This window comes from Aegilops tauschii, chromosome 6, assembly GCF_002575655.3.
Source record: "Aegilops tauschii subsp. strangulata cultivar AL8/78 chromosome 6, Aet v6.0, whole genome shotgun sequence".
Classification (NCBI taxonomy): domain Eukaryota; kingdom Viridiplantae; phylum Streptophyta; class Magnoliopsida; order Poales; family Poaceae; genus Aegilops; species Aegilops tauschii.
The window spans coordinates 10176836-10204413 of NC_053040.3; the positions used below are offsets into that span (position 1 = coordinate 10176836).

A 27578-nucleotide genomic window follows, 5' to 3' on the forward strand; every position below is an offset into this window, starting at 1 on the left:
AAACAGCTAAACACTTGTTGTTTGGTTCTAACATGTTAAAGTTATCTGGGGTATCATTGGGCATGTGATCTGTGTTGCTTGCTGTCTTTAACTCGGCCTTGCTCTTTCCTACCACCATTCCAAAATATAAGACATTTTGGCAATTTATAAATTGAACCAACAGGTTGTCTTATGTTTGGAAACACGGGGGGGGGGGGGGGGGGGGGGGGGGGGGGCTAGAATGTTATGTGTGGATGTATTTCCGTTAAGCAATTGATGATGGAAAGGGGTGATGTCCGGTTGAAAAAAGTTGTTCTGCTCTGCGTAATAAATTTTCGAAATGAACCTAAAACATGCCTCTACTGAACACCTGTTTATGGGCCAAGTTATGCTCAATCATCCTCTTCTGTTATTATTGTGACTCCAGATTTGAGAATTCAACAAGACCAAACCATGATTAATCATTCAGATCAAAAAGTAAAAAAAAAAACATGCTTAGTTACTCGAAAAACCGCACCCCATGTCAAAAAAGAAGGAAAAAATCTATCAAACCCTGAGTGCACTGAAGATGAAACACACGCAGATTAGATCCTGCAACCACACAATCTATGAACTCGAAAGGCGCGGAGTTTTGCCACCATACCACTACACAAGCACGCTGGGTAAAAGACCTATTTTTCCAGTAAGTCAATCTTAGTAGTACAGTACATAGTAACAATCTCTGCTCGTACAAGCTAAAAAAAACCTATGCTCTGCTCGACGTATTTTTTTTGTTTCCATTTCGACCCGAACTACAAAGAATTAGACAAAAAAAAAAAGGCGAGAGAAACACACACTGCTTACTACACACACACCGAGATGGCGAAACCGACGCCATCGTCGTGTCACGGCTGATTACCTGACAAGCCATTTCGGAGCTCAGAGAGCTGCAGCTTAGCTGTGCTCCGATGGGTCGGCCGTCCAGTACGTCTTGACCGCCACCAGGACCTTCTCCGGGTTGAAGGGCCCGTCCTCGTGGTCCAGGATGCGGCTGTCCCACCGCATCCGCTGGGCTATGGCCTGCACCTTGGTGAGCATGTCGACCGTGTCGCGGATGATCGCCGTGCCCTCGGGCCTCAGTATCCTGTCCATCTCCAGGAGGATGTCCGTTATGTCGCACCTGCAGAGTTCAGCAGGATCAAGTGTCAGCAGGAGTGAGCATCAGTTGAAGAATATTATCACAACGTGCTCCCAGGTCTGCATACAAGTTCTTGCGTTTAAACCATGATCTTATGTTACATACTTACAGACAGTATAGACAGCAAACTATACTGTGACACCATAGCCATGAGTAAAGTAATGGTCTAACAATGACAAGTGTCAGCAGGAGTAAGCATCAGTCGAATTTTAAGTGATAATTTTCAACCGAACCGATCTGCATATAAGTCTTATCATTTTCTTTTCAAGTCTACCACTTAATATGGGGTGAACATGGTTCTGATTATCTCTGTGGCAATAATTATTTTTGGTTCCCCTCTATCACGGGTTGGAAAATGATGCAGAGCAACCACTAAAATATCTTATCAGAATCAGTAACAAACTACACAGCAGAACTAAAACACAATTTGATAAGCTGATGCAATCGTATGGCGTAAGTTAGACCGATCTAGGATCACCAACTAAAACACACCGTGATGGAACAATAGAGTAAACGTAAGTAGAACTGATTAAGGATCACTAACTAAAATAGATACTGAAACATGCATGTTCCTCACCTGTCCTGGTAGATGCTGAACAAATTGTCGGCGTGCAAAAGGTCGTAGGTCCTCGGATACGTCGAGAAGGCTTCACACCAGTCCTGGTACGTGCCGATGAACCCTCGCTCGTAAATTGCTCCGAGGGTGTCTTTGTCCGAATTGACCGGGACGACGTTCATCACCCACACAGGGTACTTAACCAGGGAAGCGGCGAAACCGCCCAAGTTCGCGTTCATGTCCATCACATTCCTGTACCTCCCCTGTGCTATGGGTGTGGTGCGTTTGTAGTACGCCAACCTCTTCTCCCACAGCTTCATGTCCTCCTCAAACTTCTTTTCATCTATCCCCGGAATCGTGCCCCTCTTAACCCTTGGGGGCACCGTGAATGCCCTCTTTGGCCATCTCGCAACCTCTCCGCCGGCGATTGATCCCTGGTTGCTTACTTCAGGCAATGGAGTAAGACAGGATTCCATCTTCTTGTACCTATACAAAATAGTATGATAAAAAAAATTCAGAGCAAGACAGACAGATACTCCCTCCGTCCCATAATGCAAGACATTTTTTGACACTACACTAGTGTCAAAAAACGTCTTACATTATGGCACGGAGGGAGTAATTACCAACAGTATGATAACAATTCGAGAAGCAATTTAATACCAGGCAGCATCAGGGTTGTCACTCTTGCAGATATGGGGTATCTTATGCTTCTTTTTTATGTCGGCACACTCAAGGTGGTTCTTGGGCTTCTGCCAGATGGAGAGATCCTCCTTCTCGGCCACCTTATTCCAGCAAAGGCTCCTCGCGACATCCTCAATCTTGTCTTGCTCCCGCTTGAGGTCTTCCTCGGCCCTCTTCCACCCATTGTGGTGCGTCTTCCAGTTGATTGGAGGGCCCGAGTGAATCCAGTAGCCCCCTGGCCTTAGAATTCTATCGATCTCGGCAAGGTACAGTCCATCTGAAGATTTATTTATTTACAACATCAGTCAATCAGGCAGTTCACTTTTACTCAAGAACAGCTTGAAAAAGCGAAGCGAAGGATAAGCTACATATTGGAGAAATTTCAGATGTATGAAGTGCTCACCATGTCCTCCCCAAGGAATCAGACAACGTGAACAATGAGCCAGATCAAATGCCCTAGATGGATAAGGCAACCGTATTGATCCCATCACCCCGAGGATGGCAGGCACACCACGTTCCAGTGCAAATTGCACCTGAGCTTCGTGTGTGTCCCTCGGCGCAAACGACACGGTAATGATGTTCCTCTTCAGCAAGTATGCCCCAAAGCTAGCAACCTTCATCAATAATACAAAAGCATCAGCATCGTAGCAACATACATAAACCTGAAGTCAGAAGATTTTCTCCAACAAGATCCTTGTCATACCCCGCAGCCCGTGTCGATCGCCGTCCTGATCCTCCCATCCGACAACGAGATGAGCTTACTGATTTCATCAATGTACGCTTCAGCGCCATGGGGAAACATAGTGCCACCACCAGGGAACCGGAACTTGTTCCCCTCCACTCGGATCCAGTTCTGCACGGCCTTCTCAATGCTGAGCTCCTTGTGAGGGATATTGTCAAACCAAGCGACGTCCCTGCTCTCCGGCCACCTGAAGGGGTTCTTGTACTTTGGTGGCGCTGGAATGAGGCATCGGATCTGCTCGTCCTTGCCCGGGCAGTGCCTCTCACGGTATATCAGCATGTCCCGGTCAAACAGACGGCCACGTTTCCGGTCCTCGCATGGCGTGTACTCACTCTGATTGAGCGGGCACGCAGGGAACTGCTGCACCACAGACTCTGTCTCACTGAGGTTCAGCTGGTGGTGCGCATCAAAATCGAGCACATTCTCAGATGCAGGCGCAAAAGACGGCACCGAGCCGTCTCTCTGCGCCACGGTATCACAGTCGACTCGGCTGATTGCCGAATCAGCCACAGGATTCGGCATGGTGCTGTTCTGCCATGCCCCGAGCACGTAGAAGGCAACGCAGAGAGCGCTCACCACAAGTACGTAGGTGAGACGCTGCTTCTTGGATTCTTGCAGATGCTGGGCTTTAGGAGATGCTGGGTAATCTTTAGCCATGGCTCCTGCAAATTTGGAGAACGAGTGAGTGTTAGTACGGTGGTTCCCAACAGAAGCAACAATAGAATTACTGGAAAGTGTAAGAGATGCAAATGAACCCCGTAAAAAGAGCCTAACTGGAACTATGCATACATTTGAACTGAAAGAATAGTAAAAACTGAAAAAGAAACACATGTTTGTCACAGGGCAAACACTCCCAAAAGTCTGAAGCTTAAGGCAAACTATCTGAATAATGTAACTTTAAAATGTTATTAATGTAGAAGGAAACACTAACAAAAAAAAAGCAGATAGAGCACCAGTCAACTTCAGATTTACAGTGAATTACAAAGCAAAAATAAAAGTACTAAGTACTGTAACTCAAATGCATTGCAACATTCAAGTTCAGACATACACACTGAACATTTGACCAGTTACCTCCGGAGAAAATATACGCCGACTATCAGAGACAAAGCAAACAGCTATTGTAAACATTAAGTCATGGTAGTGTGCGCTGAAACAATTACAGTATAGGAACAACCACACAACAGTAACTCAGCTACTAGAGGACTGTAAAAAAAAGTCATTTACATCTGTGTGCTATACATATACATGCAGGGAAGAAATTATAAAAGGAATAAGGGCATGAAAATGCACGTGTTACTACAGTAATTACAGTTCTAAAGAAAGGGAGTTACAGTCAACCTCATCAGGTATTGTAACATGACATAGGCGCAAATTACAATGGCTGACATAGTGACAGATCATAGGAACAACAAAACTCAGAGAATACCTAATTTACAGTCCTCAGTAGGTGTAAGAGAAGTGTACTAGAGCTGTAAACAGACTTAAAAAACCCAACTACTGGACACAGTAAATCATGGTCATTTTAACTGTAAAAAGAGTTCCACATGACAGTAGATGATGGAAAGAGCACAAATACTAGTACAAAAAGATAAACTTGAAAGATGATCAACAACAGCCGCAGAGATACTATTGTGAAGCAAAATTTGAGGAAAAGAGGAAATTCAGAACAAGAGAGACAAAACTCTATTTTCATGACAGAACAATTATTACACAATAGAGCCACTGGAAATACAGGGGAAGGAAAATTGTATCACCCGGCATACGTAGACAGAAAATTGCCAGAAATAACAGCATTGCAGGGCAGAATGCATGAATTAACATAGAGAGGCAAGTGCACGAATTCCACAACATTGGGATTTTCAGAAAGTTGCAGCTTAGTGTAACTAATGAGCTAGTGTTGGTTGCGTATCTGAACTTTGCTAATAAACCAAACAACAAAGCTAAGAGAAAAATACATATAGAGCAAGGCTCCAAGCACATGCAACTCTGCACTAGACAGACTCCATCTCTAGACGAACAGAGCAGAAAAAACAATCCAAATCTCTCCAAGCACACAAAAACTGCCGAATCTCGATCTCAATCCATGAATTGCCTCACGCATTGCACAAGGCTGCATATGAAGCAGCCGATCTGTACGGAGCGCCTCTCTCTCTATCTCTCTATCTCACACGCACACACATAGGCGAAGCCTGCTCGCCTGCCCCGGCGTCCCCGCGCATCGACCTCCGGCCGCCAGCCCCGGCCACCGACGAACAAGACGAAGCGGGCAAGAATCAGGCATAAGCACCAGCGCGGACCTACCAAGATTTGGGTTGGAGGGGGAACCGGGGAGCGCCGACAGACACACCGAAAATCGCAACCAACTGAACGGAGCAGATCTGGGGCAGAGGAGGCAGCGGCTCTCCGCAACGGAGGGGGACTGGAGAGAGAGGAGGGGCGCTCCAAGCACCTGAGATGGCAGGCACACGTAAATAAATCCCGGAGCGCTTATCACAAGAAAACAGAGCGAAAATGGCGAGGCGGAGCCACCGCCCGCCGGACCATCGGATCCACTCGCCACCCACACCACGCAAAGAAAGAAAGAAAGAAAGAAACAGTAGAGCGAGCCGGCAGACCTGTCCGTCGGGAAGAAGCCGTCCTCCTCTCCTCTCCTGGGTAGGAGCTCAGCGCGCCGGGACGGATGAAGAAGGAGGAGGAGGAGGAGGAGGAGCGTCTCCGGTGAGCCCGAGCTCCGGTCCGGGCAGTGAGGCGCTATTTATTCACGCGAGCGAGCTCTTCAACGACGGCCGGCGAACGGGGCGGGCAGGCGAGCACTCTGAGCAGGGAGTGGGGAGTGAAGTGGTGTGATGCCAAACACCACCCAGGGCCAGGGCAAAGAGACCAGACCACCATGGACCATGCCGACACAGAGGAATAAAATGGGGGTGGTGTGAAAAGGGATTGGGGACGAAAGCAGGGACGGGAGGGCCCCTCCGCCTCCGCCTCCGTCTGTACTCCGTCACATGGCGCCGTTAATTGCTTGCACCGACGAAAATGTCCTCCCCGGTGGATTTCGTTGCTCTGCGGAACTGGAACCAACGGAGAAAGAAAGAAGATGACAGGAATTAAACCGACCGGCGCTTGCAAATTGCTGGTTTCCTGGCATTCGTTTCTGAAAAAAGAATCCCTTTTCTTTTTGACGATTCAAGGATCTAGCTTGGATGCTTTTCTTCTTAGGCTCATACTCCCTCCGTTTCATAATATAATAGTGTTTTTGACACTAACGTGGTGTCAAAAACGCCTAACAAACAAACAAATAATTTACCACGGTTCTGTATGGCTTGTTCCTTCATGTGCCAGGTAAACAAGGCCGCCATGACAATCCGCGCTAACTATCGACGTCGAACGGGGAGCGTGTAGCAATTGTCAGCAAATAGAGATTTCAAACCATTGAATTTTTCAAGATTGCAAGCACACGAACCAACACCACGCGCTTAAAAACGGACGATGACACGATATGGATTTACCTTCACCAAGGCAAAGATCCCCTTCCCCCCTCGTGTCGCCCTCGCGATGTCGCCCGGCCTTGCCTGATCTACCATTGATCTGGGCAGCTTCACCCGCCAACGACGACGACGCCTGCTTGCAATGCAATTACAATACAAGGAGGGTAGAACCAAAAGGCTCTCCTTTTGAGCTCTATTCCTTTTATTTATCTCCCACCACGGCAGCTCCTGTTTTCCTCCTTGTTTCTTGCCTACATGGAGTGGACAGGATTTGGTCAATGGTGACAGCGCAAGCACCACACATGTTTTGGGGGAACAGATTATGGGCCATCCATTTGAGAGCTCACAGCATGCTACAGCTTTTCCTCTCTCTTTTTTTTACTTGAAATAAAATATATACTGCCTTCACAGTTGGTGGAAATAGTGGCACTGGTTTCATGATGCCATGCTAGAAAGAACCTTGTCGGTGCAATGAAAATGCATGGACCACATGTCCACAGGGCACCGGGATTGATGCAACCATATGCCATATGTCCCACTTTGTTTTGGTCTATATTGATAGATGAATAAAACTATTGCTTGTTTTATGTTTAGCACCGGGTACATGGCTATATATATTGGTACAAATCGACTTAGACTAGATATTACAAACCGACTTGGACTAGGAAACTTGTGATCCAAGGAATAGTCTAACATCCCCCGCAGTATCAACGGGGGGCTCGATGACGTTGAGACTGGAACATATATCTTGAAATGGCTTAGTAGCAAGTCCTTGGTGAAGATGTCAGCAAATTAAGCCGTAGTAGGAACATGGAGCACCCGAACTTGTCCAAGAGCCACCTTCTCTCGAACAAAGTGAATATAAATCTCAATGTGTTTGGTCTGGCGACGCTGAACAGGATTTTCAGACATGTAAACATCTGAAATATTATCACAATATACAATAGTAGTCTGCTCAATCGGTCGGTGCAGTTCTGAGAGCAACTGACGAACCCAAATAGTATCAGCGACAGCATGCGCCATAGCACGGTACTCAGCTTCAGCGGACGAGCGGGAGACCGTAACCTGTCTTTTTGAGGACCAAGAAATCAAATTGTTACCCAGAAAAACACAAAAACCGGATGTGGATCGTCGAGTGTCTGGACAACCAGCCCAGTCTGCATCAGAGTATGTGGTGAGAGAATGAGGAGTGGACTTATTGATGTGAAGACCATGATCAAGAGTACCTTTCAAATACCTAAGAACACGTTTGACATGATTATAATGCGGAAGCCGTGGATCATGCATATGGAGACATGCTTGTTGAACAGCAAAGGAAATTTCAGGACGAGTGATAGTGAGATAGACTACGGTACAGAGTAGGATCATGGAAAGGTTCACCGTCAGCGGATAGTTTGAAACTGGTATCAACAGGGGTGTGAGAGGACTGACAGTCAAGCATGCCAGCACGATTAAGGAGATCAAGAGTATACTGGCGTTGGGAAAGGAAAAGGCCAGAAGAATCAAGAAGAACAGCAATGCCCAAAAAGTGATGAAGAGTACCAAGATCAGTCATAGAGAATTCAGAACGAAGAAGGGTAATAATATGATCTAAAAAGGTTTGAGAAGATGCGGAGAGAATTGTGTCATCTACATAAAGAAGGAGGTAGGCAGTTTCGGAATTGTAGTGGTACACAAAGAGAGAAGTGTCAGAAAGGGAAGAAGTGAAACCTATTGTTTGGATGAAAGAAGAGAAACGTTGAAACCAGGCTCATGGAGCTTGTTTGAGACCATAAAGAGATTATTGGAGAAGACGGACATGATTTGGATAGGAAGGATTTTCAAAACCAAGAGGTTGCTGACAATAGACGGTCTCTTGAAGAGAACCATGGAGGAAAGCATTTTTTACATCTAGTTGATGGATGGGCCATGCGAAGGAAATAGCGATGCTAAGAACAGTAAGAATGGTGCTGGGCTTGACAACATGAGAGAATGTTTCATCATAATCAATGCCATGTTGTTGAGAGTAACCACGACAGACCAAGTGGGCTTTATAGCGGGAGAGGCTCCCGTCAGAGTGGAATTTTTGGCGAAAGACCCATTTGCCATTAATGATATTTGTATTGGAAGGACGAGGAACTAACTGCCAAAAGTATTGTTTTTGAATTAAAGCATCGTATTCTTCCTGCATGTAGCAGCCCAATTCAGATCAAGAAGAGCAGTTTTATAAGTTCTGGGGATGGAAGAGAGAGATGTGGTAGCATGTAGGTTGAGGCGATCTGTGGGCTGATGAAAACCTGATTTGGTGTGAGTACGCATGCCATGATCATTGACAAGGGCGATGGTAGGAATAACTTTAGCTGGTAGTATGGAAACGGGGGTTTCTGGTGTAGGAGACAGTGGGTGGGTGGTGTTGGTTGTGTGGTTGCGGGTTGGGTGTTGGCGGGTTGGGTGATTGTAGGTTGGGTGGTGGCGAGTTGTTTGGTTGTGGGTTGGATGGTGACTAGGTGTTTGATGGCGGTTTTGGTGGTGTCTTGGTGTTGGATGGCGGGTTGGGTGGTGTTGCCGTGACAGTAGGTGCGGTAGGTGGGGCTGCTGTGATAGGAGTGTAGAGGTGGAATGGACGGGGAGAAGAGGTGGCGGCGGAGGTAGGGATGATTGATGGTGTGTCGGTGCATTGAGCAAAAGGAAAATATGTTCGGCGAATGTAACATGGCGAGACACGTGTACCCGTCCAGTGTGTTGTTGGGAATCGTTGCATGAAAAACAAAAGAAAATTCTACACACACGCAATGATCTATCCATGAAGATGCATAGCAACGAGGGGGAGAGTATGTCTATGTACTCTCCTAGACCGTAAGTGGAAGCATTTAACAACGCGGTTGATGTAGTCGAACTTCTTCGCGCTCCAACCGATCAAGTACCGAACGTACGGCACCTCCGCGTTCTGCACACGTTCAGCTCGGTGACGTCCTCCGCCTTCTTGATCCAGCAAGATGGCGAGGTAGTAGATGATTTCCAACAGCACGACGGCGTGGTGACGGTGATGGTGAAGTGATCTCCGCAGGGCTTCGCCTAAGCACTACGAAAATATGACCGGGGGTGTAAACGGTAGAGGGGGGGCGCCGCACACGGCTAGGAAATTGTCTGTACTGTGCTAGGCGCCCCCTCCCACATATATATAGGTGGGAGGGAGGGAGGAGCAGCCAAAGGAGGCACCCAAGTAGGAGGAATCCTACTTGGGGTCCCTCCCAAGCCGCGCCCCCCTTTCCTTATTTGGAGTGCGGGGAAAGGCAGGGGAGGGTGGCGCCCCCTTTTCCTTTCTCCCATGAGAGGGAAAGGCAGGAGGGCCTAGCTGATACGTCTCCGTCGTATCTACTTTTCCAAACACTTTTGCCCTTGTTTTGGACTCTAACTTGCATGATTTGAATGGAACTAACCCGGACTGACGGTGTTTTCAGCAGACTTTCCATGGTGTTATTTATGTGCAGAAACAAAAGTTCTTGGAATGATCTGAAACTTCACGGAACGTCTATTTGGAAATAATAAAAAATCCTTGCAAAAGATGAAGACCAGGGGGCCCACACCCTAGCCACGAGGGTGGGGGGCGCGCCTGCCCCCCTAGGGCGCGCCCCCCTACCTCGTGGGCCCCCTGGAGCTCCTCCGACCTCAACTCCAACTCTATATATTTGCTTTCGGGGAGAAAAAATTCAGAGAGAAGGATTCATCATGTTTTACGATACGGGGCCGCCGCCAAGCCCTAAAACCTCTCGGGAGGGCTGATCTGGAGTCCGTTCGGGGCTCCGGAGAGGGGGATTCGTCGCCGTCGTCATCATCAACCATCCTCCATCACCAATTTCATGATGCTCACCGCCGTGCGTGAGTAATTCCATCGTAGGCTTGCTGGACAGTGATGGGTTGGATGAGATCTATCATGTAATCGAGTTAGTTTTGTTAGGGTTTGATCCCTAGTATCCACTATGTTCTGAGATTGATGTTGCTATGACTTTGCTATGCTTAATGCTTGTCACTAGGGCCCGAGTGCCATGATTTCAGATCTGAACCTATTATGTTTTCATGAATATATGTGAGTTCTTGATCCTATCTTGCAAGTCTATAGTCACCTACTATGTGTTATGATCCGGCAACCCCGAAGTGACAATAATCGGGACCACTCCCGAAGATGACCATAGTTTGAGGAGTTCATGTATTCACTATGTGCTAATGCTTTGTTCCGGTACTCTATTAAAAGGAGGCCTTAATATCCCTTAGTTTCCATTAGGACCCCGCTGCCACGGGAGGGTAGGACAAAAGATGTCATGCAAGTTCTTTTCCATAAGCACGTATGACTATATTTGGAATACATGCCTACATTACATTGATGAATTGGAGCTTGTTATGTGTCACCCTATGTTATGATTGTTACATGATGAACCGCATCCGGAATAATTCTCCATCACCGATCCAATGCCTACGACACTACAAAAAAAAGACACATCCGTGACATTTTGGGCCGAACGAATTTTTTTTCTGTCATACATATGACATTCTATGATGATAATTGTGACAAAACCCGGTATCATCATAGATGTGGTGGGCTCATACTTCTATGACAAAAAATCATGACAGAAAATGGGCTTTTCGTCCTGGGCGGGCCGGAGACGCAGCTGCATGACATTCTTTGGGCCGTCCATGACGGAAAAAACCGTGGTAGAAGCGAGGGCGAGGAAAATTTCAGGGAGTTCCCGGTTACGGTGGGAGGTCGGGGGCTGAGCGATGCGCGTTTCTCTCATACACGTACGCGCGTGTGTGCGAGGCATTGGCTCTAACTGAACCCGAGCGAGGCGTTGGGCTCTAACTGAACCCGAGCGATTGCACTGCAGGCTACGCGTTACTGAACCCGAGCGATCGATCGATGGCTGTTAACTGAACCCGATCGAGCGATTCCTTCGCTACTGCTGCTAACTAAGCCGATCGATGCTGCCTCTGGGATGAACAGTGAGCGTTGCGGGGGGGGGGGGGGGGGGTTGGATGAACAGTGAGTGGTGGCGTTGCCTCTGGATGAACAGGACCCCATGGTGTGGTGGAGGGCTGGATGAACAGTAGACGGTGGAGGGGTGCCCGTGGAGGGGTGGTTGAACAGGACCCCGTGGTGTGGAGGGCTGGATGAACAGTAGACGGTGGAGGGGTGCCCGTGGAGGGGTGGTTAAACAGGACCCCGTGGTGTGGAGGGCTGGATGAACAGTAGACGGTGGAGGGGTGGTTGAACAGTAGCCGGTGGAGTAGCGCGCGGTGGAGGCTGGATGAACAGGAGCCCGTGGAGGCTCGAGGAGGTCGACGGTGGAGATGAACAGTATCCCGTGGAGTCCCGTTTTGCGGTACGCCACACCCCTCCCGATGAACATGACCCCCGTTTCGACCGTAGGAGGTCCGTTTCGTCCGTTTTGCGGTACGCCACACCCCTCCCGATCAACAGGACCCCCGTTTCGACCGTAGGAGGTCCGTTTCCTCCGTTTTGCGGTACGCCACACCCCTCCCGATCAACAGGACCCCCGTTTCGACCGTAGGAGGTCCGTTTCCTCCGTTCTGCGGTACGCCAGGCCTCGTTTCCATCGCCTGTTCCGTCCAAGCCCTCCCGATGAACACGACCACGCATTCTGTTCCGACCCAGCCGGTTGGCTCCCACGCGTTCCGTTGCCTCCCGATGAACACGACGCATTCCGTTGCCTCCCCATGAACACGACGCATTCCGTTGCCTCCCTATGAACACGACGATGACGCTGTTTCTCCGTTCCGACCCAGCCATGTACACGAGCCCTGGCCGTACGTATGCGCGAGTAGGCGTTCGAGACCCCGCCCGTATGTACACATGCGTGGCCGTATTTTCTTTCTTTCACCCTCGCCGCTGTACGTACGTGTACATGCTACGTGCGCGCCTCTACTACGACACGTACGCGCCTCTACTACGACACGTGCGCGCCTCTACATCCACCAGTATATATGTACGTACACGTTCGCGACCAAAATGACAACGCTACGTACGCTTCGACCAGGTGGGTCCCGACTGCCAGGCACTTCCTTGCGTGCGAAGATATAGCTGGTGGGTCCCAGCAGTCAGGGGGGCGAATCGTTTTGTTTTTTTTGCCCGGACGCACTTCCTTGCGTGCGAAGGTGTAGCTGGTGGGTCCCAGCAATCAGGGGGAAACGTTTTTTTCGCGAAATACGGTGGCCCGTCCGGTGGGTCCCCGCTATGAGGTGGAGGAATAATTATTTTGCACGTAATAAGGAGGCACTTCCTTGCTGCGGCCGTGGACCCAGCTGTCAGCCTCTCCACGTACAATCCACGTCCGATGGAAGCCGTTCCTTGACCACGTTGACCACGCCGCGCCGAGAGCACCAGGGCGGTGGACGACGGTGAGGCCTAGGAAAGGGACGACGCGGAGCCGGGGAAGACGCGGCAGTGGATGCGCACGCGTAGAGGAGTACGAGGGTTCACTGGTTCGCTGCGGTGTGAGGCTGCCGTCGCCGCAGAATAATAGGGGGTGTGGGTGAGTAGAGGGATGGCCTGGCCAGCGGTGGGAGTAGTAGGGGGCGGTGAGGCCTCCGCCGCATCGCAGCCGGCCACGGGAGGCAGGAGCACGAGGCACGACCGGCGCTGGTTTGGGCGGCTGGAGCAAGAAGACCAGAGGTTGAAGAAGCACTACGGCCGTTGGATGGACATCGTATGGTCACTGGAGCTAGAATCGTGCATATTGACTAAGTTGACAAAGCCCTCCGTCCCCGTCAACTTAGTAGGCCCACAAGTCAGCCTACCACTATACTGGGTCCCAGCTAACAGGAGGAGTATTCATTTTTTTTGTGCGTAATAAGGAGGCACTTCCTTGCGTGCGAAGATATAGCTGGTGGGTCCGAGCTGTCAGCGGCGGTAACGTTTTTTTGTGAAATACAGAGGCCCTTTCGGTGGGTCCCTGATGTCAGGTGGAGGAATCATTATTTTGCGTGTAATAAGGAGGCATTTCCTTGCGTGCGGCCGTGGACCCAGCTGTCGGCCTCTCCACGTACAGTCCACTTCAGATGCATGTCGGTCGTTGACCACGTTGACCAGGCCGCGCCGAGAGCACCAGGGCGGTGGACGACGGCGAGGCCTAGGAAGGGAACGACACGGAGGCAGGGAAGACTCGGCAGTTGTTTCCCACGCGGAGGGGAGTACGACTGTACGACGGTTTATTGGTTCGTCTACCGTCGCCGGAGAATAACAGCAGGTGTGGGTGAGTAGAGGGATGGCTAGGCCAGCGATGGGAGTGCGGTGGGGCGGTGAGGCCTGCGCGGCAGCAGAGCCGGCCGCGGGGAGGAGGGAGCAGGCAGTCCCGCCGGCGCTTGTTTGAGCGGCTGGAGCAGGAAGAACAGAGATTGAAGAAGCACGACGGCCGTTGGATGGCCATCCAACAGTCACTGCTTGTGCGTCAACCTTTTTTTAGGAAAGCCTCAAATCTGTGGAAAACAGCATACAACCCATCTGCTATTATTTCTAATAATTTACAGCCCATTTGCTAATTATTAAGGTTTTTTTGAGCCCATATTCTTTTTGTTAGCATTACAACCCATATTGTGGCCAAGGTTAAAAAATTATACGAAATTTTGCATATTTCGGTGCGGTCCGAACTGTTTTTAATCCCGAAATTTCGACTCACATTCAAACTGATTTAAAAAATAAATGTATATCAATATAAAATCCAACAAATTCTCCACGCATAAAAATTAATGTAATTTAAAATCTCGAAATGAAAAAAAGATATTTGAAACTAATTGCCGGTTTGATGTGTTTTAAAAATGTACATCCCATTTCTCATTACCGATGGGCCATTTTCTCGGCCAGCCGAATGAAAGCTCTCCTCGTCTTGAAAGATTTGTAGCCCAACAGGCCTGACAAAGCGACTTACTTGGCAAATCACAAAAAACTGCGTTGTGGCCGTGGACCCAGCTGTCAGCCTCTCCACGTACAGTACTCTTCCGATGGAAGTCGTTCCTTGACCACATTGACCACGCCGCGCGGAGAGCACCACGGCGGTGGACAACGGCGAGGCCTAGGAAGGGGACGACGCGGAGCCGGGGAAGACGCGGCAGTGGAAGCCCGCGCGGAGAGGAGTACGAGGGTTCACTGGTTCGGCTGCGGTGTGAGGCTGCCGTCGCCGCAGGGCCTGGCCAGCGGTGGGAATAGTAGGGGGCGGTGAGGCCTCCGCGGCAGCATAGCCGGCCACGGGAGGCAGGAGCATGCGGCACGACCGGCGTTGCTTTGGGCGGCTGGAGCAAGAAGACCAGAGGTTGAAGAAGCACTACGGCCGTTGGATGGACATCGTACGGTCACTGGAGCTAGAATCGTTCATATTGACTAAGTTGACAAAGCCCTCCGTCCCCGTCAACTTAGTAGGCCCACAAGTCAGCCTCCCACCATGGTGGGTCCCAGCTAGCAGGGGGAGTATTCATTTTTCTGTGCGTAATAAGGAGGCACTTCCGGTGGGTCCGAGCTGACAGCGGGGGGAACGTTTTTTTCGCGAAATACAGTGGTCCGTCCGGTGGGTCCCAGCAGTCAGGGGCAAACATTTTTTCGCGAAATACGGTGGCCCGTCCGGTGGGTCCCAGTAGTCAGGGGGGAAACGTTTTTTCCGCGAAATACTGGTGGCCCGTCCGGTGGGTCCCTGCTGTCAGGTGGATGAATAATTATTTTGCGCGTAATAAGGAGGCACTTCCTTGCGGCTACCGTGGACCCAGCTGTCAGCCTCTCCACGTACAGTACTCTTCCGATGGAAGTCGGTTGTTGACCACATTGACCACGCCGCGCCGAGAGCACCACGGCGGTGGACGATGGCGAGGCCTAGGAAGGGGATGACGCAGAGCCGGGGAAGACGCGGCAGTGGATGCCCACGCGGAGAGGAGTACGAGGGTTCACTGGTTCGGCTGCGGTGTGAGGCTGCCGTCGCCGCAGAATAACAGGGGGAGTGGGTGAGTGGAGGGATGGCCTGGCCAGCGGTGGGAGTAGTATGGGGACGGTGAGGCCTCCGCGGCAGCACAGCCGGCCACGGAAGGCAGGAGCATGCCGCACGACCGGCGCTGCTTTGGGCGGCTGGGGCAAGAAGACCAGAGGTTGAAGAAGCACTACGGCAGTTGGATGGACATCGTTGACCACGCCGCGCCGAGAGCACCAGGGCGGTGGACGACGGCGAGGCCTACGAAGGGAACGACACGGAGCCGGGGAAGACACGGCAGTGGCTGCCCACGCGGTGGAGAGTACGAGGGTTGACTGGTTCAGTTGCGTCGCCGGAAAATAACAGGAGGTGTGGGTGAGTAGAGGGATAGACAGGCCAGGGATGCGAGTATGATGGGGCCATGAGGCCTGCCCGGCAGCATTGCCGGCCACGGGAGGCGGGAGCAGGCGGGTCCGACGGCGCTGGTTTGGGCGGCTGGGGCAGGAAGATCAGAGACTGAAGAAGCACGATTGCCGTTAGATTGACATCTAACGGTCTGACGCTGGTAGAGTCGATTGTTGACTAAGTTTCTTTTTTGAGAAACCTTGTGTACGCATGCACTTAGTAGGCCCACAAGTCAGCCTCCAAATCTGTGGCAGACAACATAAAGCCCATTTGCTATTTTTTATAATTTGCAGCCCATTTGCTAATTCTTAAGTAATTTATTACAGCCCATTTTTTGCCCAGGACCATGGTCAAAAAGTTCAACCTTATTTTGCATATTTCGGTGGAGTCCGAACTGTTGTAATCCCGAAATGATAAACATTTTTTTAAGAACTTATTGATTTGCCAAAAAAAATAGTTTTGTTTTTAAGCAAATAAGACGTGGGACAATTGAGTTGGTTTAAGGGAAAACCAGTGGTAAAAAAATCAGCGCTGGGTGGGAAAAAACAACAAAAATAAGGATGTAAATATGAAAAGGGAATTTTATGTGTTTTCAATATAATGATACGTGTATATGAACTAGTAAAACTATAGGTAGAGATTAGAAAACGGATGCAGGACATGCGTTTCAAGAGGAAAATATAACTGGGCTGTGTGTTTGATTCAGTAAAAAAAACTGCCTGTGAATGTTGTAAGACAAAATATAACTAACGCTGGCGGGCCAGAGGCCAGTAGATACCTGCGGGATCTTTGTGCCCCGTTGTCGTCATGGGCTGGGCCTGCTAAAAACAAAACCAACCCTGGGCAGTCTACAGCCCAGTTGAAACTTGCTCGACCTGAAAAAACAATATACGTGCTCAATAAACGAGAGAATTCTGCAAGTACAGACTGATAACTGGGATGCAGCACGGATATTGTTTTTTTATCGTGATAATAAGTGCATGCACTTGTTTCGAAAAAATTGGAGAACTGGGAATTCGAACGGCGGGTGCTTATGCTACCCATCAAATAAAAATCAGGTGCCTGAAAATTCGTTTCGAAACAAATGATTCAGTTTTATATCCACGTCGACCCTCGGCATGATGGTTGGAAGCAAATGCAAGTTCATACCAAAAGATCGTTAACAACAATACCAACTTGCGGACGACAAGGTAGTACAACTACCAATACCAAACTAACTTATAATCTTTTTACTCCTGGCCCTAGTGTTCGTCTGGTAGAAAATCTTGCAGAGGACCAGCTCCCGCTCCTTCTCTTGCTCCAGGTCCCCGAGGTGGTACTGGTGCATCACCCAGTTGGTCCTCTGCTGGTCGAAGTTCTTGTTGGTGTGCAGCACCAGAACCTTTTTTGCTGCCCGTCTTGCCGGCCGTTGACCATCACCGGCAAGGTATTGCTGGTCTTGTGCCACATCGCGTGCATGCCGCACTCTGACTGTATCTTGCGACGCGTCCACGTGCCCCTTTTGAACGCCCTGGAATTGCGCTGGAAGAAATGCTTCCTTAGGCCACTTAGTGTGATACCTGCAGTATTATGGAATACAGGTTTTAGTGTACCTAGTTGGCATTTTCATAACATCTTTGGCATGTTGCAGTCAGTTGTTTCACTTTTTATTAACTGTCAAATTGTAATTGCTTCACCAGGTCTGCGTCTAAAAAGAAAAATAGAGCTATAAACAAACGAATATGTTTGTGCAAGTAGACGGCCGATCGGTGTCTTACCTGGAAGTTTCTCAGGTTGGGTGTAGCATATGCCGTGCTCGCTGTCGATGGTTGGTATGAACAAATCGATGAGAGACTGAAATCTTGCGCTGTCAGCACTCACTTTGGCCTCAAGGTGCTCGATCAGCTCCTGATCCGTGGGATCGAACTTGACGCCAGCCGGCAGCACCGGCCAATCCTTCTTCGACTTGCATCGGTAATTCCAGTTATATGGTACTCAATGTATGATCAATCGACTGTTTTAAGTGAATGATGAAAGATTTCGACAGATAAGTGGTACTCCAAATATGAAGTCCAGAATACCCGAACACGCCGCCAGGATTCTTGTGTCACCTCACGCGCAGCGTGTTGTCACGTCAATTCAATGTGTGGACATGATGAATAATTTGACCGACGTATACTAGTACTGCTACTGTACTACTTACTAGTCGTATTTAGTGTCACAATTTATACATAGGTTTAACTAACAAGTACGCACTTGAAGCCTAACTGATATATATATATATATATATATATATGGCTTCTGCACAGCATCTCCATCATCATTATCAGTACATCCTACGCAGGTGAGTTAGGATGCACTTGATCCCAGGAAGGTATCTATCCTTGAAACCAGAGGAGTGCTTGAAACTAACAACAGTACATAATATCCAACAAAAGGGGGTCGTGCTACAGCAGCAGAATACATGGCTCAGTCTAGATATCAGCACGAATCAAGTTGTGCATATTTTCTGTTGGCATGAACCACATCGCCGCATGTCGGGTTTGCAAAAGCCATCCATCGCATGGAAGCTTGATGCCTTTCACACACTGAAGATTATCTGGCAACAAGCTGTGTCGACGAATCTCTGGATATGGTGATTCATGAAACCCATGGTATGATGTGTAAACACAGCCCCCCCTCGCGAATGGAAGTTGCATAGCACAGTAATCATCGCCGGTGATATGATCGATGATTGGTTGGATGATCGGATAATTGAGCCCGAGGAACAAGGAGTGGTTGCCGAGGCTGTAAACCCGCCTCTAGTTGAATACGCCTGGCCCAACGGAGCTGGGATCTTTCTCGAACACGAAGCAGCCATAGCCATCAATGTCACGAACGCCCCACGCATTGTACTGCATGTGGTTTGATGTAATGGTTTGGTCAATTTGGTACGTGCGAATGAGCATCAAATGACCGCCGTCAGCTGAACGAGCGATAAACCACCACCCATCGGCTGGTATGATTCCAGGTCCTGGAATCATGAAGGCCAGCGCATTTGCGTCTGCTGCAACAATTCAAATTGGAGACCAAAAGGACAAAAATAAACAATCATGTTTAGAGTATGTGTGGAATTAAGACTATTATAACAGTGACACATATCATAGACAGAGAATTGCAATGCCGTGGTCATAATCATACCCCAAGTTAAAAAAATAAGCCAATGGCTTTCATATTCTAGCAATATGTCATGGTTCAAACATCATGTAACAATGAGAGGAAAACAGCTATGACAACGCCTACTCATATTCTACCATAGCACTTACTACAACTGTTCTCATATCAACTCTAAGCAATAACATGCGTTGTTATAAAAATCTTGTAAACGAGAGTAACATATAGCAATCATGATGTTATGCTCATAATATGTATTCTAACAATCATTAGATGCCAATTGTTCTCATATCAACTCTAACAATAACATGTGTGGTCATAAAATTCTAGGAAATGAGAGGAACATATAGCAATGATGTGGTTATAGACATGCTATGCATTCTAAATTTGTAACAAATGAACAGGCAGTCGTATTCATAAGGTAAAGATGAGATGAGATAGAACAATTACACGACGATAGATTCCACCAGTATAGGTAGCCAATCTGTGCGTCGACCGTGTAAACGATGCCATCGTGCACTATAGCATCAGACAGAAATGTTGCCTCAACAGGATTGATGATGAGCCATAACCATGTATGGCGACCGGATTCCAGATAGACTAATCCCATGTTGAACAAGGCAATGAGCTTGTAATCCATGTAGTCTTGTGATGGTGTGGGCACTTCGCAGATTACAACTTTCTGCAAACAGAGGTCGAGCCAAAAGCTTGACGCGTCTCGTGCGTAGTAGGCAGGAGTGTCCGGCGGGCCGCGAGGCTCGATGGCGGCGGTATCCAACGATGGAAGGGTGATCTCTCGCTGGGTGTAGATATCCACGAGACGCCACGGACTACCGGTGTGGTGGATGAGGACGATCCAGTTGGCCTTCATGCCCGTCCAGTAGTGGCCGCGCATGAAGGACAGGTGGACGGGTAGTGGTAGCATGTCGAGGGGAACCACGGCAACCTCCATAGGATCTTCAAGTCGGTGTCTGGGCCACCTGCGAGGATCGGGCATCAGCAAGCAGGGTGTCTTGAAAAGAGCCGGCCGGTTGCAGACGAGTAGACGGTACAAAGACACAGAGCATGCGGCCAGACGGACGGTGCTGAGTAGGTCCATACGACTACAGATCTGCTCCAAGAGAACATCGGGGAGGGAATTCCAATCGCGGCTCTGCGTGTCAGTCGGTTCTGCCATTGGGGTTTTCGGTGCCTGCGAGCCAGCGGGGAAGTGGATTCGGGCGGGCGAGCGAAGAAGCTTCTCCTCGTGTGGCCGAGCAGTGAGCGGGCGGATATGGTACGCGCGAGCTACCAAGGAAGATGGCGCGGGCGGGCGAGCAGTGAGCGGGGGTAAATGGTGTGCGGCCGACGATGGGGAAGAGAGGAGGAAGAAGAAGGGAGGAGGAAGAAGAAGAGAGGAGGAAGAAGAGTGGAAGACGGGGAAGAAAGTGTATTCAATCTCAATTCTACTAGTACTACTACCAGGATATACCGTCCTTCGGAGTGTAAATAGTTACACCGATGACATGTGGGTCTACCACAACAGGGCCCATATGTCAGTTAATGGAGGACAGAGGTGCGTAGGCGTATTTGCGGAAGCGCGCTCTACTGGCAAACATGATGGCAGTACTGGGTAAGGCTAATTTAGTAACACCAACACGCTGGTTCAGCTTATTAATTACGTGTCCCATCTGCTGCAGCGTGTATTGTCACTTCACTGCGAAGACTAGTTGAATAGTTCTCTCTGACCAAGATGGGGAATAATGGATCGCGAGGACTTCCTTTCTACAGTATCCCTATGCCTCTATGCTCACTTCACTCATTTTGCTCCGTACCTAGTCACTTGTTGAAATCTGTAGAAAGACAAATACTCCGTATTTGGGAACAGAGGGAGGCTTTTACTCCGTACTATTTGGGAACAGAGGGAGTATCACCATATGGAGGTAACAGAGGAAGCTTGAAATATGAACATGTCAATGGGAGGGAGTAAGCCCCATGCATGCATGCATGCATGCAACATGCAACACTCACACGTACACATGGACGCACGCAACACTCACGCACCCATGCGGCACACAGCACACGACGCAACACACACGCTCATGCTCAAGTGCTCAACCTACTCCCTACGTCCATGAAAGACTGTACATTTAGAGATTTACACATTGACCAGGGCATAATTAACGCCCAAAAGTAGCAGACTTATGTGTGCAAGCGACCATTGAGATAAGAAGATTAAATGAAGGCCGTTGCATGCTGTAATTAAGGATAGACATGTAGCCTATACCTACAGCACAAGTTGGTGCATTAGTCAATCAATATCGATTTAGATTAAAGGCTAAATGCATTGGAAGTGTAGATGTACATAATGTACTACACTCTTTGTTTTATAGCCGATGTACACTCTTTGTTGGAAGACCGAGGGAGGACACGTGTATGCACTCACATACACAGCCAGGGCGGTTCGCGCGCAAGGGTTGGACTCGTGTCGCGCCTGCGTAAAGTTTTGTTTAACTGATTTCTTTGCTTTGCCAACTGACAGGTGGGACCCAGAAACCAGGTGACAATTTAACCAGTCAACAAAGTGCCACGTCGACTATGTGGCCGGTCAGTAGGGTGCAATACGGTGCTCTACGATGAGCTAGTGATCGTATAATCGCCGCAAAACTATTTGTAGTGACGGTAAAGAGCATATTGTTACATACGTTGACCGCAAGTGTATTTTTCTCATTTCAAATTAAGCCATATTAACCGGAAAGGACGCAGTATGGACTACTACTACTAGTACTAGTACTGCTTTGATGTGTCCCGTCAACTCGCCGAACGAGGAGAAGCTTGCTTACTACGCCTCTCCCTCGCCGACGCGCGCGGTGGTTCGCAGGACGAGGAGAGGGTTTTGACTACAGCACCCTCTCCCTCTCCCTCTCCCTCGCCCTCGCCCTCGCGGTGGACGTGCAGCAGTTCAATCGGTGTCAGATTGCCAGAAGCATATTGTACTGTAGTATCATCATTGTTGGACCTTCCGAAGAGGCGAAGAGCTAAGTGCAAGGTTCACACGAGTACGAACTGTTGAACCTCCCGAAGAGGCAAAGAGCCAAGAGCAAGGTTTTATAGGAGTTGTCGTCCTAGTAGGAGTGTACTACAACTATAGCGAACGATGCTACTGTATGATGCCGCCACGTCACGTATATCCAAAGCTGTGCCACCTTTTTTTTTCTCAAAGAGCGTGTTGGAGCCCGTGCAACAACCACACAAGTTGCACGTACACATAACACATTTACTAGTAATAAATTCTAAAGGACAAATGCCAGTATGCCACACAAGTTCATCTCCAATTCATGTGATAAATTTGTGCACGACTAGTCTACATATATTCACAGCGCTACCGTTCACAATTACCGTACTCCACTTACACGTTATAGATGGGCTACATGTCCTCCTCCAGGTTCCAGTCCCAGGTGTTCTTCATGGATGGCACGATCCATAGCGGTGGGCAACGGGAATCATTGTCGCAACTTTCTAGTCCGGTTCCACATGATGGAGACTCATCCAAGCTGAAGCGGCATAAATCAGGGATAGCGTGTCCCAGCATGACGTTCATCCGGCGGTGCGCACTGAAGACACAACCATGCTTCATGAACGGCAGGCCTTCCGTGTCGTGCACGGAAGGTGGCATCCGCTTGACAATGGGGTAGCTGTCCCCGATGAAAAGCGAGTACTCTCCAAGAGTGTTCCTCGGCACCCACGTAGCATCACGGGGGTCGAACTCGGCGCCGTTCATCTGGTACACGCGGCATCCCAGATCTGGACACATGGTGACGTACATAGTCAAGGTCCATGCATAATAATGTTGTGCTCAAATATGGAGGCTAGTAATACTGTGCAGCAAATAGTACTACTCCAGTATAGAGGAAGTAAAATAACCGGCTTATTATATATAGCCACTCTTGGCTACATGGATGAGATAGTAAGACATAGAGAAACAAAAATGGTGGCAGCTAGTGGGTTCAAGTCTTCAAGGGCCTAGCTAGCTATACGCGTCCTCCAAGGTAAAAAGTACTCCTACTAGTACTACAAAGTATACTACTAGTACAACAATGAAAGAGAAGGCGAGAGGGTTAAAAAATGGAATACCTGGGTAGATGGTGACGGTCCGATCGTGGTAGATTGTGTGACCATGTTGCACATCAGTGGTACCATGGGTAACGACTGCTAAGATAGTTGATCCCAATATGCCAAAGTCAGCTACAAGGTTCCAGGTTAGACCGAATCGCGGATGCAAATGCACATCCAGGATCGGCGATCTTATTTTGATCGGGGGATGACTGGTCCCTACAAAATAATGGAGTACCGTTAGGGATGCAAATGATGGTTTGTGCATTCCGTTTGTAATCTCCCGCACCGTAGGATGGCAACCAGATGAAACAAGTCCCCTGGCTTGTCACCGCGAAGATGCGGCCTAGATGGCGCACGACGTCTTCGAACGTGTAGGGGTACAAATCTGCCGCCGCCAACATGCGTCAGCCTCTGCCGTTACTGCCTCTTGCATTGATGGCAATCCTTATGTCGAACACCGCGATGAGATAGTAATCGTCGTAGCCGCATCGCTTTGTCGGCGGGTCCGCAATTGATATCTTCTTCAATCTCATGTAGGCATCATCATACGTATTCAAGCCCAGCCAGTCCGGAAGGCCGATCCCAATGGTGGAGAAGGGGTCTACAGGAACGGCCGCACTGCTGTGGATGTTGTGAAAAATGATGGTGGTATCCGGCCGGAGGTATGCAAGCCAATCTTCGTTGGCACCGACCCAGACCTATATATAAGACGGTGGGCAGCGGAGAAATTACGAGATGGAAATGGAATAACTAAGTACTACATGATCAAACTCCATTACTGACCTGCTCATCGAAAAAAATCCGACTACCTCTCAACGTCGGCAACTCTAGCGGAGTCAACGTGCAACCATGGCCAGGGAGCGGTGGACTGTTCGAAGGATTGTCCCATAGAAGAACCTTCTCCTCGAGGACGCATGGAAGACCAACAAGCATGGCCTTTTCCCAAGCCTGTTTAAGCAGCGTCTTGAAAAAGTTGGTGCAGGAAGCACCGAGTCTTGCGGCGGTGAGGATGTCGGAGCGGAGTGCGATTTCTCCCAGAGGATCGTCGTCCAAGGTCTCCCAGCCCTGACGAGGAGGAGAACCGCCTGGCGAATCCATGGGTGCAGCGACGAACTGCCTTCTCTTCGGGGGGAGGGGAACTGGCGAGGAGGAGATAAGAGCGTAATAACCGCAGGGCCTCGTCCCTTCCAACTGTAGATCGTTCCTCAGCGAAGGGGTGAGGCTATTATTTACTACTAGTACTAGCATTATGGAACGTTATGAGATTGCATTATACTGTAAACAATAGCACTAGTAAGAAATTTTTGGCACTAGGTAGTAGTTTTTGGCGTGGATTAAGAAATTTTGGGTATGTTTTTGCCATTTTTTGTACACGCCAACTAGTGTCAAAAAACGTCTTACATTATGTGACGGAGGAGTACGTACTCGTACTGTAGCAGTACTAGTACTACTTTTCTCAACTAGTAGTGCGATGTACTGTACTTCTAGTCTAGTCTAGTATAGTGCACCAGTTTTGAACTCTTGAATCTCAGGGCCAAGGAGCTACAGTTGGAAGTGGAGGGTACTACTGTTCTCTAGAGCCATCGCTGTACTATCAATGCAGGGGAAGTACACCTGCGTAGTGGCCTAGTGGGTACTCTCGGTGCTCTATTCAGCCCCTCCTCTCACGTAGCTGGCCTACTCAGCCGCTCCTCTCACGCACACACTAGCAGCCTATTTATCAGCGACGGTTACTGCGGGGGCAGAACATTTGAGTTACTTGATACAGCGAGACTAGGCTTTTCGCTTCCATTTGTGGAGGTGTAATGGATCTCGTCGAACTTTGTTAGTAGTTCCTTCTTTATGAATGAGATGAAGCAAAGCTTTTGCCTCCATTTCAAAAAAAACACGTCAAGAGGAATTTCTTTTATAGTAGAGCCGATAATGGAGTGAAGTCCATGCGTGCAACGCCACAAGCTACAGAGTAGTAGTACAACACTTTACGTACAGATCCATATTGCACAGTTCCCAATGCCCCGCCAGGCTTTTCCGGCTCCTCGGGCTTAATTGGGAGGCGCTAGTTTAAATATGCTACTAGCTGGAAGCTGTAAGCGAGGTGCGGCTAGGGCGAGCACGCGAGCCACGGGATGCTGGGAAGGAAAACCCGTTCACGTGGCTAGGCTGTCCAGTGCACCCAGATTATGGGGCCGCACGTCCGTTTGACTTCAAAACTCAAACTACCCGTGTAAAATATTGGCTCGCAGCTAAGTGTAGTAGTACTATTTTTTTAAAAAGGCCGCTGTGCGTTCGGCCGGGATCGAACCCACAAAACGAGGTATACACTCCCGCGACCACTAGTAGTACTTGTTGGAGTACAACACAACCTAGAATCGCCTTTTGTCGCTAGTAGTACGTACATTTTTCCTTACAAGAAACCCCTAATGGTTAATAGTATAGCCAGCTGCTGGCTATAAGCCAGTGCCATGTCATCTACAACCCATCTTATAGCCAACATGTACAATAATAGATCAAAAGAGTGTACTACTTTTTTATTATGTGGCCCACTTCTCATTCTCACAAAGTGCCTAGGAGCATGTGTTAGAGCTGGCTCTTCACGAAGAGCCCGCTTACCTTCTCTCTCCTCTTCTCTTTCCTCCAACTAAGCAGAAATATACTAGTTTATTTCTTATAGCCCGCTGACTCAGCTCTATTGTACCTGCTCTAATAATGCAAGAAACCACTAAAATGCCAAGAAACTACTACCACTTGCATACGTGGCAGACTTAAGATAAGACTACCTTATCAACCATTGTACATGCTCTTACCAACAAAAATCCTCGAGTGACCTCCTACCTCCGGCCCGTCCACCTAGTCATCCTCGGCCATGGGACGCAGCTACCGCCGCCGGCAGAAGGCGAGGTCAAAACCGCCGGCGGTGCGGAGCCCATGTTGCGGCAGCCCGGATGCCAGCTCCGTCCGGCGCTCGCGGCCGCTAGCTAGCCAAGATAGCTCCGTCCAGCTGCTTGTCTGCAAGGTTTGCTAGCTAGATTGGCACGGCAGCGCGGCGGCTTGCTCGCGCGCGCCGCGCTAAGGCCAGCCATCTGGCTCGAGCGAAGGCCAGCGCGGTGGCTTGCTCGCTCGTGAGTCACGCTCGGGCCAGCCTGCCAACCCGTGCGGAGGCCAGCGCGGCGTCCGGCCCGTCCGGCGGAGCGGCGGCCAACTCGCTCATCACCGGCGCCACCGACGAACACGCATCAGTACTGTTTGAAGTAATGTTCAGGAAAAATAATGATTTGAGGGGGAATAACAGGATAGAAGGTCAGATGTGGGTCCCTCGTGTCAACGGTCAAACAAAATGTGTTGGTTTAAGCTGCCTCTCAGCACGGACGTGTGGGCAAACCCTGTCAAAAATGGGTTTAAACGAACCTAATTAGTAGGAGTACTAGGTAGTTTTTGGCGTGGATTAAGAAATTTTGGGTATGTTTTTGCTATTTTTTGTACAATAGATTCTTCCTAGGGCTGGTTGAAAGTGGTAGTTTTTTGTTAAATACTCTACATATTGAAAGTAGGAGTGAAAGTTAAGCTTTGGAAGCCAATAAGCAAGGCTAGTTACATAGTGCATATGTGTACATGATTGAAAGTAAATATCAACCATGAGTGACTAATATCTTGATGGAAAACTCGAAACTATGGAATACTAGGAAAAAAATGCATGGTTGGAAATACTAGCAATGTTCATGTCCGTTGCAACGAATCATAATTAGAATAATACTTATTCACAAACTTGGTACAAAACACTCTAATTTTGATATACATATGTCACTAGAGATATATTATGTTTCAATTAGAATATATTCCTTGGGCTGTTTTGGTGAGGTCAGGGAGGGATGTGGTTGGTTTTAAGATACTAATTATGGGTTTTTCTGCAAATTGGTAGACAAGTGGGATGTTGGTGAGAAAAGGCAACAACTTACCTCACAATCGTTAGATGTAGATCTAATGGTCAGAAACGACGGATGGCAGACACACCAGCATCACCAACTTAGTCTTGTGTAGGAGTACTAGCAAGATTCGTGCATTGCACGGAACATCAAGATGCATTTTTTTTATAAAACACTTGTTGTGATTGACCCTTGCGGGAGTAATCCCATGTGTAAAAACTAATGATTGTTGGGGATCGTAGCAGAATTTTAAAATTTTCTACGCATCACCAAGATCCATCTATGGAGTATACTAGCAACGAGGGGAAAGAAGTGCATCTACATACCCTTGTAGATCGCGAGCGGAAGCGTTCAAGTGAACGGGGTTGATGGAGTCGTACTCGCCGTGATCCAAATCACCGATGACCGAGTGCGAACGGACGGCACCTCCGCGTTCAACACACGTACGGAGCAGCGACGTCTCC

At 48.9% G+C, this 27578-nt stretch overlaps 1 protein-coding gene across 2 annotated transcripts; it reads right to left on the minus strand.

Moving 5' to 3' along the window:
- Positions 1-638: 638 nt before the first annotated feature.
- Positions 639-6050, minus strand: LOC109761411 (probable methyltransferase PMT17). Of its 2 annotated transcripts, none has more exons than XM_020320224.3 (6): positions 5751-6050; positions 3097-3797; positions 2797-3007; positions 2373-2670; positions 1734-2198; positions 639-1138 (listed from the first exon to the last, which is right to left on the minus strand). In XM_020320224.3, the coding sequence occupies exons 2-6, from the start codon at positions 3790-3792 to the stop codon at positions 913-915; spliced, it is 1896 nt and encodes a 631-aa protein (XP_020175813.1). In that variant the 5' UTR covers positions 3793-3797; positions 5751-6050; the 3' UTR covers positions 639-912. The 2 variants fall into 2 exon arrangements, with proteins under 2 accessions (XP_020175813.1, XP_073356908.1); XM_073500807.1 differs by lacking the exon at positions 5751-6050 and adding an exon at positions 5437-5671.
- Positions 6051-27578: the final 21528 nt, after the last annotated feature.